We start from the raw sequence: 18,552 nt of genomic DNA on the forward strand, positions 1-18,552 counted from the left end.
GAAGCCTGCTTCGCTTCTCCCTCTCCCACTCCCCCTGCTTGTGTTCCCTCTCTCACTGTGTCTCTCTCTGTCAAATAAATAAATAAAATCTTTTAAATAAATAAATAAATAAATAAATGTCAGAACTAACTAGAAGTTTCTTAAAAAATACATAGATCCGCAGACCCTACTCCTAATCTGCTGAGTCAGGAGTTCCAGAGAAAATGTCCTGGAATCTTTATTTTAACCAATTTTTCAGGTGCATTGTATTGACTTCACCAAGTTTAAAGATCCGTTTTGAATAAAACATCTCCCTGCCTTCTCCCTCTCCCCTTTTTACCACTATATTTCTACTGAATGAGAAAATACATAAAGACAGAAAAAACTACTATGAGTTTAGTGATGATTTCAAGTGAATTTGTATTTTATTACATGGAACCAAATCCACAGGTTTAAAACTGATATGAATGTATCATTTTTACTTAAGCACATACATATAAGACATTATTTATTCAACTTGCAGAAATGCAAGGTTGCATGTAAGGCTTCTACCTCCTTATTAACCATGAGTCCTCACCCTGACACTAAAGTCCATCCACAGTTTCTGGATCAGGAACTATGGGTCCAGTGACAGCTCCTACACCAAATTATGCTACAGACCCTGCAAAGGAGGGAGAACAGAAGTGGAGGGGGAGAAAGGCAGAAAGAGGGACTGTCATCACAGCTCATGCTCAGAGGATCCTGCCTTATTATGGTGGCCACATGGATGTTGGAATAAGGTGACAGTAGTGTTTTCCTCACCGGCTAAGACCTAGAGCCAGGGTCTTAGGAGGAGGGGAAGGGGACAAAGGGCCCAACCAGTGTCTGTCTGTTTCTTTCTCTCCCCTTTTCCCTAATCGCTCTGAGAAGGTGGTCATCTTTTTTTATTTTTGTTTGTTTGTTTGTTTTTCTTAACTGAAACTCAAAATCCTCCCTTCTGAAGTGATGAAAGTAATTCCTACTTGTTAAGGTACAGATTAGGTGAGATCACTTATATAAAGTATAAAACCTAGTACTGGACTCCACCCTATTTGCCAGCCCCACTCCCACCCCACCAACACGTGTATAAACTCTTCCACATATATTTTTGAAGCTGGGTCCTTGAGGCAGCCTTTCCTCAACTCAGGGTTTCCTGAAGCCCAAAGCTTACCTCAGAAAAGCTCCATTTCAATCAAAAATTCACACCAATAGGGGCCTACTTCCATAATTCAACAGTCAGTGACCCCCAGATGAGCTGTCTTCCCAGGGGGATCACAGTTTTGCTCAAGTGCATCCAAGGCCACATGCAGACAGTGGTACCCTGCTGTTCTTTCTAGATTCTTCTCCTTCCAGCCTTGAAAGTCACCTTCTCCAGAAAATCTTCTCTGACATCCCCCCTCATAAATCCTTCATTAGTTTCCCTCAGTATCTGCTGTCTTTCTTTCTCTTTCTTTCTTCCTTTTTCTTTCTTTCTTTCTTTCTTTTTCTTTCTTCTTTCTCTTTTTCTTTTTCTTTCTTTCTTCTTTCTTTCCTTCCTTCCTTCCTTCCTTCCTTCCTTCCTTCTTTCTTTCTTTCTTTTATTCATTCATTCATTCATTCATCTAATCAGGAAAGACTAATCATGCCAGGACTTACTTTACACACTGAATAAACAAACAAGCAAAGTCTCTGCTCTCCTGGGGCTGCCATTCTAGGATGGGGGGGGGAAGACAGTAAAAATTCAATATGCAGTATGTCAGGTGGGGATAAATGCTAAGAGGAAAAACAAAACAGTGTTAAGAAAGCAAAAGGGGATATTGCTCTTTGGGTAGGACAGTCAGGCAGGAAGACCTCACCGAGATAATGTCTGAGCAGAAACATGAAGAAATGAATGTGTAGGCCAGCAGGATATCTGGGAAGAGAGTTCCAGGCAGCATCTTTTTTCCCACAGTGGCAGGGGTCTTGTGTTTTTCGGTTTCTCCACCCCTGTTATAGGCTGAATTGTGCCACCCCAGAATTACTGGAATCCTAACTAACCCCCAGTACTTCAGAACGTGACCGTATTTGTTGATAGGGTCTCAGCAGAGGTAATCGAGTTAGAGTGAGGTCATCAGGAGAGGGCCTAATCCAATATGACTGCTGTCCTTATAGAAAGGGGAAATTTTAGACAGAGATAGGCACATAGCAAAACACTATGTAGAGATAAAGGCAGAGGTGGGGCAATGATGGCCAGCAAATGACCAACTCTAGCAGAGAGACATGGAATAGATTCTCCCTCACAACCCTCAGAACCAGGCCTGCCTACACTTGGAAATGGCACTTCTAGCCTCCAGAACCGTGACAACGATTTCCTGCTCTTTAAGCCTGAGTGGCATAAACAAAGTTTATAGTACTTCGTCATGGCAGCCCTAGGAAAATAATATGGCCATCTATCGCTGTGAAGGTCACACACAGACCACTGGCTTGCGCGGTTCAGAGGATAAAGCCCTGGTTATGTGGGGCTCTGCGTTCCCCTGGGTGACTGTAACCACCCCTAACTGGACTCCCTGTTTCCAGGCTTACTTTCTCAATCCATTCTCCACAGTCCTGTCCTGACCTCTCTAAAATGAAAACGTGATCATCTCCTTTGTTCACCTGCTTCTCGGTGTCTTCAGGATACAACCCGAGTTTCTCAGCTTGGGAACCAAAGACCACAGGATCCAGCCTCAGTTTACCTCTCCCACCTTGTTTCTCTCATCTCTGGCCCCTCCTCTGGTGGCCTAACTTCCACTCATCCTCAGACCTCAGTTTAGTTACCAGCTACACTGGGAGGCCTTCCGAAGACCCCTAAGACCAGGTTCGGTGTCCCTCCTATGTATTTCCAGAATACAATCCTTGTGTTGAATGCTGGTGTTGCATTTATTACGGTGTGCCCTACGCCTGCTAGGCCTGTTTGTCCATCTTCTCTCTTTGAACATGAGTTCCTATATTGGTTGTTTCTCTAGGCCCTAGGAAAGTGCCTGGCTCTTGGGGAACATTCACCGGACAGATGAATAAATGCACAAAGCATGCTGTGTTTTAACCAGCTGGTCCCAGAACTAAATTTTTTTCCCTTTAAGGGGTGGGGGATGGGGAGGTGACCTTTTAAGAGATTTCCCAATAGCCTGTGAAACCACTGGACCTGGATGAAGCTGCACCTTTCCTTAATGGTTCCAAGAGGAATTTAGATTAGACATTGAAGAGCTGGTCCTTGTGTCGCAAGACACTGCAGTATAAGGAAGGGAAATAAACAATCTATTGGACAATTTTTGAGTCTGGGGTTGACCAGTATTTTGGAGCCCATTTTTTGATAGGAAGTGGCACCTGCAGGTTTCTTCCCAGCCTCTGATTCTGTAGCTGCAAGCCCATGACCTACAGGTAAAAGGGGTGGGTGGACACAGAGTAGGGGATTATTGCAACCAACAACGCAATGTGTTCTGTGCACAAGAGTCCAAAAAGTAAATATTTTTGAGGTTTAAAAAATATTGCACACACACAAAAGAAATTATTGCGCACACAGTTATAAATGCTGTAGAGACTGGAAAAGGAAAGAGAGGAAGATAGTAACAATGTTTAAATATATATTACATTTGTATACCTAAGTATATCTATCCATATATCTAACTAGAGGAAGACAGAGGGGTAAGAGATTAACATAATCAGGATTCGCTCTTTTTGCAAATTCCTGAAAGGGGAAATGTATGTATCAGAATTTCCAGTCCTCAAAAAATAGGGCCTAAAAAAAGTCCTGTGAGCAAGAAGGGAGAAAAGGAGGGGTGGAGGGCGGGGGACTAGCTCTTCGCAGCAGGAAGTCTTCAATGGCTATCGAGTTATGAAGAAACAACTCTGAACAGAAGTCCTCATTCGGAGCGCTAAACTCGCTTTTACCACATAAAGAGCAATATAAAAGCTCGGAGCAGTCTCGTCATGGTGTTGGGAAAACAACTCGGCTTCCCCATGTGAGAAAGCAAGAGAGCTCCGACCGGGTAGTAGCCCAGACCGGTGTAAGGGTTTTTATTTGCAAGTCAATGAGCCAAATGGACGACTAGGCTACTTGTGCCGCGTCCTGGGAAGCAAGGTTATTATTACCGCCTATTGCCCCACTGAACAATCTCACTGAAAAGGAAGAGTCCCAGCAGTGTGTGTGCGCACGGAGCCATACGGGACGTGCAGCTACGTGCCCACCTCCAGAACGACTTTATTTACAAAGCGATTACCATGTTATCTATTTGTTTTCCTTTTCCAGCAACAGCAGCTTTACTCAGCCCTCGAATTTCTTAATTACAAACCCGTTCGCTTCTAAATCAACCCCAAATCGTCAGGCAGAGCCCGGAGGGAGGCTGTGCAAGTTTGCACACACCCCCACCTCCCGGATCAAGGGCAACAGCAGAAGCAAGAAACTGTGTATGTGCAAAAAGGTGGATCTGGGGACGAGGATCGCTGAGTTTGTTTACAGAGCAGAGACGCCTCAGCTCGGATGCCAAAGCTACCAAGAGCTGCAAACGCAAACTTAGCAGAAGCACACGTACCCCGGGAGCGGCGAGCGGGCCCGAAAGCGCGGACCGGACTCCCGAGCGCGGGAGCGGAGGCGGCCGGGCCCGCGAGCGCGCTCCGTCCACCTGCAGCCGCTGCCGATCCCCGCCCCCAGCTCCTGTCCTTGAAAGGAGTGGCGGGGGTGGGGGGAATGCATCTACACGCAGAACATCTAGATCAGGTTTACCCAGCGCCCCTGTAAAAACACAAAGGCACAGCCCAGGAAAGTGTGCTCGGGGTTAGGGGCATTATTTGTCCGGGGATTTAAAACCGCATTCGGGGAAACAGCCATTCTTCGCAGCCTGGGGGGCGGGGGGGGGGGGGGGAGTGTTGCAAAGCCGGGGAGGCAGAAGGGCACTATGGAGGAAGGGGGCGCTGAGAGAACCCCTTTTTCCCCTAGAAGGCACCTCAGATCGCTAGGTGAGCCGAGCGGGAGAGCTGGTGGGGGCGATTCCGACCAGAGGGGAGCGGTGCATTTTCCTCGCTCCTCTCAGGGCAGGCGCTACTTTGGAGCTAGGAGTCCAGGGGGCATTTTCTCCCCGCTACGGGGGCCGCAGGGCTAGTCCCGCGTTTCTGGGGCACACGGAAACCAGAGTCGGCGGCAGCGAGGCGGCGCCTGGGCCCGCAGCCTCTGCGCACGTGCCTCTGGCCGCGGGGACGCGGCTCGCCTACCCGGTCCGGCGTGCCCGGGGCTCCGGAGTCCGCGTTTTGCCGCCGCCCACCCTGGAGGCTCGCTCCGCCCTTCCTGAAATCCCTTATATTAACTGTGGCCAAAGCCCTAAGAAACACAGCTCATTGTTGGCAGCTGCCGGGCCGTCTTACCGAGCTGTGAGGGCAGCAGAGGGGAAATAAAAGGGAACGGCTCCGATTCTGCCCCAGCGGCCACTGCAAGACCTCCGTGCCGACATCGCGACAGCGAGCGCCCTGCACACCAGGAAGGCCCCCTCTATGTGCTGCTGAGCCGGTCCTGGACCCGACGATCCCGCCCTCGGTCTTCGGAGCAGAAATCGCAAAGACGGAAGGTAAGCGCGGCGGGCGAAGCTGGCTGGGGCGCCTGCCAGCCCAGTCCTCCGAGGGCTGGGTTTGCCCGGAGGAAGAGCGTGAGGCGGAGCTGGGGAATAACAACAGGATGTGCAACAACAGGATGAGGAGGGCTGATTTAATGCCTGAAGTTCGCGGCAGGGCTACGGGGCACTTCCTTTATTAGGCGACTTCGGGGAGCAGAGGGGGGTGTGGGCTCGGGTCCGCCCGCACGATCGCAGGGGAAGGGGCTGTTTGTTCAGCGCCCAGCTCTGTTGTGGGTTGGCAGGTCCGCCGTGGTGGCGAGCCCGGGTGCACAGGCTACTAGTAGGATCCCAGGGAGAGCGAGCGATTTCGCAGCCGACGTGCGTCCGGGGAGCCTAGTGGGGTAGAGGCGAGAAAAAGTGGGGTGCGCCGTGGTGGGCTGCACGTGTGGCGCGGGTCTTAACCGTCTGCCCTTTTTACTTGCAGGACTGGAAATGGCAGACCATATGATGGCCATGAACCACGGGCGCTTCCCCGACGGCACCAACGGGCTGCACCACCACCCTGCCCATCGCATGGGCATGGGGCAGTTCCCGAGCCCCCATCACCACCAGCAGCAGCAGCCCCAACACGCCTTCAACGCCCTCATGGGCGAGCACATACACTACGGCGCGGGCAACATGAATGCCACGAGCGGCATCAGGCATGCGATGGGGCCGGGGACTGTGAACGGCGGGCACCCCCCGAGCGCGCTGGCCCCCGCAGCCAGGTTTAACAACTCCCAGTTCATGGGCCCCCCGGTGGCCAGCCAGGGAGGCTCCCTGCCGGCCAGCATGCAGCTGCAGAAGCTCAACAACCAGTATTTCAACCATCACCCCTACCCCCACAACCACTACATGCCGGATTTGCACCCTGCTGCAGGCCACCAGATGAACGGGACAAACCAGCACTTCCGAGATTGCAACCCCAAGCACAGCGGCGGCAGCAGCACCCCCGGCGGCTCGGGCGGCAGCAGCACCCCCGGCGGCTCCGGCGGCACCTCGGGTGGCGGCGCGGGCAGCGGCAACAGCGGCGGCGGCGGCGGCAGCGGCAGCAACATGCCCGCCTCCGTGGCCCACGTCCCTGCTGCAATGCTGCCGCCCAATGTCATAGACACTGATTTCATCGACGAGGAAGTGCTTATGTCCTTAGTGATAGAAATGGGTTTGGACCGCATCAAGGAGCTGCCCGAACTCTGGCTGGGGCAAAACGAGTTTGATTTTATGACGGACTTCGTGTGCAAACAGCAGCCCAGCAGAGTAAGCTGTTGACTTGACCGAAACCCCGGCGAAAAGAAATCAAACCCTGCCCCCCCCAACTTCGGTGTGAATTAAAAAACATTCCCTTAGACACAGTATCTCACTTTTCAGATCTTGAAAGGTTTGAGAACTTGGAAACAAAGTAAACTATAAACTTGTACAAATTGGTTTAAAAAAAATTGCTGCCACTTTTTTTTTCTGTTTTTGTTTCGTTTTTGTAGCCTTGACATTCACCTCCCTTATGTAGTTGAAATATCTAGCTAACTTGGTCTTTTTTGTTGTTTGTTTTTACTCCTTATTTCCTCACTTTCTCCAGTGCTCAACTGTTAGATATTAATCTTGGCAAACTGCTTAATCTTGTGGATTTTGTGGATGGTTTCAAATGACTGAACTGCATTCAGATTTACGAGTGAAAGGAAAAATTGCATTAGTTGGTTGCATGAACTTTGAAGGGCAGATATTACTGCACAAACTCTGCCATCTCGCTTTATTTTTTAAACTATGCATTTGAGTACAGACTAAAATTTTTTTTAATATGCTAAACTGGAAGATTAAACAGATGTGGGCCAAACCGTTCTGGATCAGGAAAAGTCATACTGTTCACTTTCAAGTTGGCTGTCCCCCTCCCCCATATGTACAGACAATAATAGGGTGTGGAATGTCGTCAGTGGCAAACATTTCACAGATTTTTATTTTGTTTCTGTCTTCAACATTTTTGACACTGTGCTAATAGTTATATTCAGTACATGAAAAGATACTACTGTGTTGAAAGCTTTTTAGGAAATTTTGACAGTATTTTTGTACAAAACATTTTTTTGAAAAAATACTTGTTAATTTATTCTATTTTAATTTGCCAATGTCAATAAAAAGTTAAGAAATACTTGTTTTCTAGAAGTCATTTGGGGGGGGGGTTGTTCCTTTCCGTGGCTTTATTTTTCCCCTCTTTAAGTTGAACACTTTATTGATGAGAGTAAGCATTCCAAAGGATAAATTACAGGACACTAAAACAGGTCATGATGAGCTTAAGTGGAGAGCAGGATTTAACATAATTGGCATAATGCTTCATTGTTACCATTGTAACATGCCTCTTGGTGTGGTTTAATCAGAAGCTGCAAAGTTGTCAAAGACCATTTTTTTTCTTAATTGCCATCATTTTCAAGTGTACTCCAGAGTTAGGTTTGTACCATTAAATACCGTAAATATTTTTTTCAGTGTGGGGGGGGAACCAAGTGTTTCTGGTTATACCTGATTCAACTACGTAAATGAAGGTAGAGCGGGATAATACGCTGGGAGATTGATGAGGATGGCATTAAACATAAATCTACCTTTTTCTCTAGTGACGAATTTTATTTCTCAGCAAAAGTCCTAAGGAGAGGCACACATTTTCTAGCTTAATCTCTGAAATAGCTTCTGACTGGTTTATAGTCCTAAGAGGAAGAGGGGGCAGAATTCCACCTTGAGGCTTTCTATTTTGTTCCATAATATTTAAAATTTACACAGGGAGGTTGATTCAAAGGTCAAATTACAGTCTTCACAAGATGTTCCCTCTCAAGCATGCCCTGTTTTCCAGAATTCTGAGCTTTTTCTGTTAACAGGCAAGGGGTGCAAAGGACATAAGGGGGTATATAGCTCAGTGGTAGAGCATTTGACTGCAAAGGACGTAAGGATGAGATTGTTTTAATTTTACCTAAATGTGTTATCAAGAAGACATAATTATGGTTAAGTCGGTGTCGAGTTTTGCCTTATATAATCAAGTAAAAAGTCATATTGTTAAATTCTCAAGTTACCCCAGTTTGAAGATGGAATTTTGTTTTCCCTTTCATGTTTTCCTAGCTTATCTTATAAGAACAATACATCTACATTCAAGAAAGAATACAGCCTTTTCTATTCGACCCACTGGAGAAGTGAAGAAATAGAACTGGAGGGAAATCTCACAAATAATACTTTAAAAGAGCATTTCATTTAGACTCTTAGATTCTAATCTTAAATCCCATATTTCATAGTAAAAAAAAATCAGAGAAGGAAACAGAAGTATTAAATTACAGTGAGTCTGGCAGAAAGGCTGGTTTCGGAATAATTCAGATCACCTACATTCTATAATTCTATTTGCAAGGCAAGCCATTAAAATTAAGATGCACACTCCACTGGGCTCTTGATACCTCTGTAACTGACACTTCCTTATTCAAAATTATGTTCTAAATAAAGAATTTCTTTGAAAATATAAAATCATTTGAAACTGTTCACCCCATTTTTAAAAACTCATCCAGATTTCCCACATTAATAGTTCAAGCTGAAGTTTTCTTCAGCTAAAATATGTCAATACTAAATCTGCAATCAGCAGTAAATCTTCCTGGCTAAGCATTTTAGCAGTAAGTTTTTCTTTTCTTTTTTCCAGAGGCTCAAGTGAAAAAATATGTTTGCATACATACTAATACAGCAATTCATGCTCTTTCTCACTGTGCCAGGAAAAAAGGAAAGCTATTGGAGGCATGGGTTTTTTTTTTTTTTTTTGCATAAAGAAAGACGCAAAAGAATAGTCTTGCCACCACCCTTCACCATTTATTGTGCCAGGAAATAAGCCACAACACCTGCTCTGTCCCTAAATTCCTCCCTGCTGCTCTAACACCGGAACACGTATGGGAGATGCAGAGCCCAAGGAACTATTATTAGATCCTGAGCCCATCTCTGCCAGAACCGAGGACTCAGAGGAGCTGGTTTTTTAAAAGCACAATTTCTCCTCAGTGCAAATACAACCCTCCCCCAACCCCGTTCATTTGAATGATCTCTGTTTCATGAAAACTCTTTCTTGATCAACAATTGAGTAGATTCTATGTGATATCGGCAGGTCTCTTAAGCAGAGGAAAAATAACTCCTTGTTTGAACAACCTGATTAATGAAACCTGTACAGTGACCTAGATCACCGGGCTACTGGCGGACATTTGCAAAACCTTTTGTGGTCTTGCTTCCTACCAAGTTGCTTATAGCATATGGGGAAATTTGACCTCTGTACCTTGGCTGTTTTTCAAAAAGTTCTAATATGGTACAAGAGTGCTTCTGTTCTTTAAGCTTTGCCCACAAATAGACACTCCACGCTTGATTTTTCAAGATGAGATCAATGATAAGCAAGAACATCATAGAAACATGTCAGAAAAATAACACATTGATAAAAACTTGTCCCTCTGCCTTGTGGCTGCTAAAATCCTGGTGGCAGTATTTTTGCTGGAGCTGATAAAGCCATTACAACTATGGATGGGTCTTTGAAGGACAGTTACCTAATCACCACTGTTTATGGGGTGCTAGGCTAGAGCGCTAGTACCAGAAGGCTGACATCTACTGTGAAGTTTACGGTCTCCGTGACTTTTACTACTGTAAATGCCTGGGATAGCTATAAATTGATGTCAACGTTAAAGGCCAGATCCTTTAGAGCAAAATATTAATCCACTAATCTATTATGGGTGGCCGGCTTTGAAATACAAACTTTGCAGTCCCAGACCATTAGGTGTTTTCGCCCCCTTGTGGTACTTATTTAGAAGGTCAAAGGAAAGCCATTTGCCCAAGAGGGATTTTTGTTGTTGTTGTTGTTGTTTTATTGTTTGTTTACCATTTCTGAGTGCTTCACTTTCTTTCTTGAAGCAAACAGCACATATTTGAGCAGCACAATTTTTAGCAAAGATTCCAAAGTAAACTCCCTTGATGCAAATAAGAGTGTTTTACTTACCAAAGACCTTAACTTATGATGAAATGTACCTAGTTGAGATTTGCCTCACATTTCAAAATAGGCATTGGTTAAGGGAATTTCTTTTATCAAAGTATAAAGAGCAAAGCTCTAGCCTGTCGGTTAAAGCTGATACCCTGCACCCTCACAACAGCACTGTTGGTCTGGGACAAGTGCAAATAACAATGCATCTGATGGTAAGGTTTTGGAGAGGTGGAGGGAACTCTCTAGGAATGCAGAATGCAGTTATCTGTGTTGGAATGTGACCAAGCCACAGGCTCTAATCTTGTGAAAGGGCCACAGGATGTTTAATGAGAATGAGTGCTGCTGTCTAATTGATTCAGTAAAATTTACTTTAAAATAAGCTTGGCAGATAACCTTGTCTCCAAAAAATAAATAAATTTAGAATTCAAGGAATTTAGGACCCAAGCCATTGGCAATTTTCTCTCCGACCGTATTGTTTCGCTAGGCACAAAAGAGGTGTTACACAGCTTCAGAGATGGTATTTATCATTTTGGTCCCGTACCACTATCATCAGAATCAGAGCTCCCAGGCAGGTTGAAGCAAGAACAAGAGGTAGCACATCAAGTGACTTAGCCGATGAGCCCCTATTATCATGTGTTCTGTTTGTCTTTTCCCCCCAGAATAGAAGAAACAATGGCAATGGCAGAATTTTAATTGCCATGGACTGGCTTAGATTACTTGACCTATTTTTATCCAGCGAGGAGAGAAATGATTCTGTTTTTCCTGGTAGCAATACTTCTCATTTAAATTGGAAAAAGAAATATAAAGACATTTCTCTATCAAATGCTCTACTGCTCATAAATAGTTGTAGTTTGCTTTATACTAAATAAGACTCACATACATTTTTGAAAAATTTTAAGACACCCGAAGTAAAGAACTTTTCCCCCTCGTTGGAGAACTTAAATCCATAAGGAAGGCTAAATACCGAACTGAAAATACACTAAGAGCTGCTGGTGTGAATTCCCACAGTATTTGGCTATTTATGAACATAATACAAGAAAGGCTAAGAGCAACTGGGGTCTCCTGTGTTGAGGATCTGAATCCATGTGGGTCCTTGGGAAAGAGAGTATCAACCAACACCTTCCATTTGGGTCTCAGAGCAAGTAATGGCTCCTTAGTGTGTGGATCCTTATCAGCTCCTTCTGTCCCCACGATGAGCATTGAAGTTGACAGAGCCAGCCCCGGGAGCCAGCGGGGGGTCCTTTTTGAGAATTCTGCTTGGCTACACCAAGACATGCCGAGTGACCTAAAGCAGACACAAGGTGAACGATGAGTATGATGACTAGGTTTATAGGCTGTTGGTTTTCATGAGGCTGAGCTAATCTGAAAGATTAGTAAGGCAGGGAACAGTGTGGGTGAGGACGGTGCTTCTCAGGGTTCTGGGCATTTTCCCGTGGTATCACCAATGTGATCCACCCTGAAATCCTTCCCCTTCTTCCCTCTCCAGTGGGCCGGTTCCTTGATCACATTTCGGGTTGCTGAACAAAGCAGACATGGCATTCTGGCTCCAAAGGGGCTTGTGGCCGGCCAAGGTTAGTGTGCTCTGCCTCGCAGGAGATATGCAAATAGGCGAGTGGCTTTTGACCAGTTAAAAGGGCTAAAGAACCCTGTGGGCCTATTCTTTAACAGCGGGTGGGGAGCGCGAGTTAGGCTTGAGTAAAAGTCAAACTCTTCATGAAACCAGAAAAAAAGTTGTCAGAGGACATCCAACTCCAGGGTGTGATATTATTTTATGAACACTTGTAGGGGACAGGATGCTAGAGTGGAGGAAATGTGATCAGGGCTATTGAAGCCTCTTCTTTTTGTGTCTCCCTAGGGACTGATAGAAAATTTGGCCCTGTGGTTTCTTTAACTAGCTTGACCACAGAGCTTTTTTAATTTCTGGTAACCCACCTTTTTGTTGTTGTCGTTGCTCCCCCTTTGCTTCATGACCATATCTCCATGCTGACAAACACATAGTACTTAAATTGTTCATAAAAATCCTTAAGTCACCTTGTAAATATTGCCTGGATACATTTATTTTGGCTAACTCTTTGAAGGAAGATCTTGGATGCCAAATGATGCCTAGTTCCATATTTCTTCTCTTAATCTTATGTGTTTAGCAAATATGTGAACGATGGAGCCAGTAGGTGAAAAGTAATTGAACCGCTATGCTCTTAATATGAACCTAAAATAAGTATCTAAATGTTTCTTAGATCCCTGTCTGCTACCATGCTTTAGGACAAAGATTCTCAGCTAGGTGGGGCCACCCCTCTAGGAGACAGATCAGAATGGGGAGAAGGTATAGGACAGTAACTTGAAAAAACATATTCCATACTATCATGTCTTTGGGAAACTGTTTAAATACGTATTATTTCAGTAGGACTTCTTAAAAATCTTTTTGACCGATGGGGCATGGACTTTAAACTGGTGAGAAACACTGTTCAGGCTACATGATTTTTACCAAACCAGAGAAATTCACCCTTCAGCCAGCATTACTTAACAAATAATTTTGTTAAGCTTCCTATGACTGAGCTGACTTTGCTGGGCACCTACTATGGGACAGGCATGGTGATGGGCACTTTATGTATGGAATCTTATTGGATCCTCACAATATTCCTACAAAGCTCATGTCATTATTCCAGTATTAGATAAGGAGACTGTTATTTGGAGAGGAAGTAAATTGCTCAAAGGCAATACAGCTGGTAGGAGGCTGAGTGGTTTTCCAGACCTCGCTTCTAATACATAACACTACCGTTCTAAACCAAATTAGTCTTATTCTTGGATGTCACAATTGTAAGCTCATCAGTCAATTTAATAATGTGCTGCAGAAAAAAAAAAAAAAGCACTACATTATATGTACGCAAATGATAAAGTATACTAACACAACTATGACACGGAGCTATCCGTACAGTGACATACCATTTATTTTTGGGATTCACAACATTTGGGTCTATACTTCTCACATCCAGTCTAAAGATTCTTCTTGTTCAGCCCCAACAGTGCAAGAGTAGCGTAGGTGGTGAGTCTGCCTAATCCCTTCTTGTTCACACTTCAAGTCAAATGAAATAGTACCAGTGATTTAAATTTTTTGATTTTGTTTTTTATTTCTTAATTGAATTAGCTGGATAGTAAAGTTTCTTTCGCAAGTTAAGGGAACACCTTAGCTTTGTCCATTTCATAATCTATTAAATCAGAATGTCAATGGCTAGATTCTTCCACGTAAACAGAACCACCTCACAACGTGACACGCTGCCTGGAAGCAACTATGATTTAACATTGTTCACAAGAGTCAGGCTGATTTCAGAATATTAGCATGCCAAAAATAGACACATCTCAAAATAAAGAAAATATAGTATTTAGTTACTTTACACTTAAATAAGCTTCCTCAATCTATCTAAACTTTCTTGATGGAGGTGCAAGCCCACTTCCTCTTGCTTTGGTCTTCAGTGGAAACAGAAAAATTTTCCATTAATAATCGTAGTAAAAAGAATAGTACAGGAGCAGTAAAAACCATGGGTCGTAGTCTTAGCTCTGCAACCAAATAGCTGGGTAACTTAATCACTGTTGGCTCAAGTTTCTCCATCAGTAAAATGAAGATATATGTTTAATTAATATATATCCCGTATTCAAATTCTCAAGAAGGAAACATAAACCCATTCCGATCATTTTCTTCCCCTGGAAAACTGCAGTAGAATAGGATAAAACCTCTTCAAAATCTTTACATCCCTTCTTGCCATTCTTTTTCCAAGATAAACGTGAGTCTGGGGATGTGTTGCCATTCAGGTCAACTCTTCAATGGTTGGAGTCATCCTTATAACTGTCCCCCTTCATTGCCATAATAAACACCATAAAAACTAGAGTTGGCTACTGAAATTTCTCAATCTGTAAGCAAATGCCAAAAAATTGCCACTTGCAAAGATGTAGGTAACTATGCAACATTCTTGGCTGATGAAGTGGTTGAAGTATATATATTATGTATTGAAAATAATTTGATCAATTCTTCATTCAGTTTCTGCTCTATGTTCTTACAGGTCAATTTCATTTTTCGAACCCCATAAATATCAGATGCAGAATAAATATTTGGGCACTCTTTCCTTCAAACAACTCTTCCTGGACCATCATCATCATCACTGTTATTGTTTATTTTCTGGAAAAGACAATCCTATATTAAAGCTAAAATACAGGAACCTAGCAGGTGCTAGACACTGTGAGTTTTCAAGCAGGTAAGAGGTACACATCTGTGCCCTTTTATTTCCTTTCCCCCAACTTCCCAACACACACAGTCTCTTTTCTGTTTTATACCACCGCAGTCCTCAGTTTGGGGAAATCAAGTATTTAGCTAGATGACAAACAGAGTCATTGAAAATAGTTATACAGAGGAAACTGTACACTATAATACATAACTACCCAAGAAATAATTATTGACTGACATGTAAAGGGGAAGGAGCTGAAGAATCATGATCAACTATTACAATAAAATTTGTTCCTTTTCACTACTTGGCCACTAGGTGTAGCTGAAGGTCCATAAGTTCATATCTACACTTAAGTCACCTACTAGATTGTCGCAAGCTTGAAGAACTTGCTTCCTGCCCTTGCTGTTTGTTTTATTTATTGAGATGTAAAATGTTCCATGTGATCTATTAGAACTCAAAATTAAAGATAAGCCAATGATACCTCAATACACTCTGCCCACACACCATTGCTCACTACAGTCTGATAGAAACTGGAAATGGACAAAAGGTGTCTTTGAACAGCTCTCCACTTTCCCACCCCTCTATCCCCTTCCCTTTCCAAAGTGCTCTCATCCTGCCTTCCCTTCACTCAGGTACCAGTGGCTCAATGTTCTGCCCTACGGGGAACATTTATATCTTAGGAGAGAAACTGCAGAGAGTACAACATTTAAACTGAAGGAGTAAGTTTTGAGTGGTAGGTTTTTGTGCACCTGTCTGAAAGAGATTTGAAGGTTGCTAGGTCTTTCTCTGCCTTTCTCTGACCCTTAAATCATTCCCCTCTCCTGTTTCTCCTCTTCTCTCTCAAGCCAGTCCGTTTGATGTCTTATATTAAGCCCTTTGCTCTTCCCTTAAGTATTGATGTTCACCAGACTTCTCACCTCACCCTACTTGCCAATTCCATAAATTCCTAAAGGTTCTGATACCATCAGAAAGGGTTCTAACACTGAGGATTCCAATACCTGTATCTTCAGCCCCAGCCTCCTTCCCACATTCTGCCTGCTACTGAATGAACACACATACACACACACACACACACACACACACACACACACACACACACACACACACACGATGACTTCTGATAAGCATTTAAGCACATCATGTCCAAGACTCATTCAGTCCTCTCACCCTTGTCCCCTGTGTTGCATTCCTGGTAATGGAACTACCATTCTTTTAGATTCACAAGCCAGAAGTCTAGAAATCCTAGATTTCTTCCTTTTTATCCACCTCAGCTCCCATCAATCTAACTGGTCAATGCAATTTGCCCTTGCTGTCCCTGTGCCTGAAATGTGCTCTCCTTCCTAAACATCCCTTTGCTTTTTCAATGACCACATTAATTAAAATGGAAAACTACCTTCTGTTTTTCCCCATGGCATTCCCCATCCTTTTAATCCTGCTCAGTTTTTCTCCAGAGCGCTCATGGTGGTTTTCAAATCAATCTGTAAAGTCCTAGACACTCATCTCATCAAAAGGTGTATTCCCTGAATCTACCACATAGCTTCAGAGGCTGAGTCAGAAAACACCATATTGCTACCTTCTAGTTCTCTTGGGACATTTGCCCTTGGAGCCCTGAGCTGCAATATAAGAAGCCCAACTATCCTGAAGCTGTCATACCATGAGGAAGTCAGGCCACCTAGAAAAGCCACGTATAGGTGCATCTACCAACACGCTCCCACATGATAGCCAGTAACAACCTCCAGTGTGAGTGAAGATGCCTCCAAATGCTTCCACGCTCCAGCATTGAGTTGCCCTTAGCTGTTAAGTCTTTCCAGCAGGAGCCCCAGATGTTAGATATTATAGAGCAGAGACAAACCATGATCCTGGTACCCTTTCTGAACCCCTGTCCCACAGAATCCATGAGCATCATAAAATGGAGAGTTCTGGGGTGATTTGATAAATGGCTATCATAACTGAATAGCACTTACCACTATCTCGCATAATACATAATTTACTTATTCAAATTATTTCCGGATTCTCTCCCTACTTTAAATTATGAGCCCTATGAGGATAGGAATTTTTGTCTATGTTGTTCATTATACCCAGAAGAATACTGGTACATGGTAGGTGCTTAATAAATATTTGTTGATTAAATGAATGACTCGACGAGTGAATGAATTCATTTCACCTTTGTTGTGTCATTCTCCTCTCCATCCCCCTCTTATTGTCTTAGTTCAGACACTATTTCTTACTTAGACCGCAATAACTTCCTATCTGGTCTCACTTCCTCCGATTTTACCCCCTACCATCCAAGCTTTTTGCTTCAGGAAGAGTTATTCTAAGATATAGATTTGATCCTATTACTCAGGCCAACTGAAACGGTTCATCTACGCAGTCATGTTCATATCCCAATGACCCTGTCTCCCAATGACATGAATGGTTGGACCATAGGCAAGTAGCTGTCCAAAGGCTAGTACATTGGCTGGCCAGGAAAATTCCAACCAAGAGACAGAGAAATTGTAGTCAGATCACAGTGGTGTTTAAACTAAAATCATCTTTAGGTGAGCCCAGGATGCCCTTTTGGGGTCATATGCTCATATTGAAGACCAGAGAAACTAGCCTGCAGAAGTCCACAGGAGAGGAACACTGGGGTCAGAACAAAGCAATACGAAGAGACCATATGACCCCAGATACAGAGGGAGAGAGAAGATACGTCTGTCCCCAGCAGATCTCTGATTCCCCAGTTCAGGGCCCATGACACCCACCTGTGCATTGTTCCTATGAGATATCCCCAGGCTTTTCTGTGTTTGCTCTAACTTGAGTGATTTAAAGAGAAACGCCTCTCTTACTACTCTGCGCTCTTGTGTATGTTGCTCCCTCTGCCTGGAAGGCTCTCCTCATCTTCATCCTCTTGTTGAAGTGTCCTTCAAAATCCATTTCAAGTGTCTTCTTCTCCAAAAGACCTTTCAACTTTGTGACACCCCTATACATTGTAGATACCTCTATTTATTTGGATTTATCATGCAGTACTACAATTATTTCATATTATTTCATAATAAGCTCCTCTTTCGCACTTTGCAATTGGAGTAGTCCCCCTTTATCTGTGGTTTCACTATCCATGATTTCAGTTACCTACTGTCAACATGGTCCAGAAATAAATGATGATATGTCAAAAGGTCAACAGGAGCCTAACACTAGGTTATAATGTCTACGTCATTCACCTCACCACATCTCATCACACAGGCATTTTTTCATTTCACATCATCAAGTGAGGAAGAAGGGCGGATACAGTACAGTAAGATATTTTGAGACAGAGACTACACTCACATAACCTTTATTACAGTGTATTGTTATAATTGTTCTATTTTATTAGTCATTATTGTTGTTAATCTCTTACTGTGCCTAATTTGTAAACTGAACTTTATCATAGATATGTGTGTGTTGGAAAAAACATGGTATATATAGGGTCCAGTACTATTTGTGGCTGCAGGCATCTAGTGGGGGACTTGGAACCTATCCCCCATAGATGGGGAGGACTATTGTATATATATATTAAGAAATATTCAGCTACAAGTAACAGAAACCCTGATTTTGACTTAAACCATAAGGAGATGTATCAGCCATCCTAAGTCAATGGAAGGAAAGGCTCAGAGGTTGGTTAATTCACTGATTCAACAATGTCAACAGGGACTTGGGTTCTTATCTTTCTTTTTTTTTATTTTTTTAAAGATTTTATTTATTTATTTATTTGAGAGAGAGAGAATGAGAGAGAGAGCATGAGATGGGGGAGGATCAGAGGGAGAAGCAGACTCCCCGCTGAGCAGGGAGCCGA

The 18,552-nt window shown here is 43.7% G+C and overlaps 1 protein-coding gene across 1 annotated transcript; it reads left to right on the top strand.

The window, feature by feature from the left end:
• The first annotated feature begins 5,366 nt into the window (after positions 1–5,366).
• CITED2 (Cbp/p300 interacting transactivator with ED-rich tail 2) lies at positions 5,367–7,710 on the top strand. The gene is made up of 2 exons (XM_028121437.2): positions 5,367–5,549; positions 6,019–7,710. The coding sequence occupies exon 2, from the start codon at positions 6,027–6,029 to the stop codon at positions 6,840–6,842; it is 816 nt and encodes a 271-aa protein (XP_027977238.1). The 5' UTR covers positions 5,367–5,549; positions 6,019–6,026; the 3' UTR covers positions 6,843–7,710.
• Positions 7,711–18,552: the final 10,842 nt, after the last annotated feature.

Source organism: Eumetopias jubatus, unplaced genomic scaffold (genome assembly GCF_037043125.1).
Source record: "Eumetopias jubatus isolate StellerSeaLion01/CBP00866 unplaced genomic scaffold, mEumJub1_p1.0 scaffold_6, whole genome shotgun sequence".
Taxonomy (NCBI): domain Eukaryota; kingdom Metazoa; phylum Chordata; class Mammalia; order Carnivora; family Otariidae; genus Eumetopias; species Eumetopias jubatus.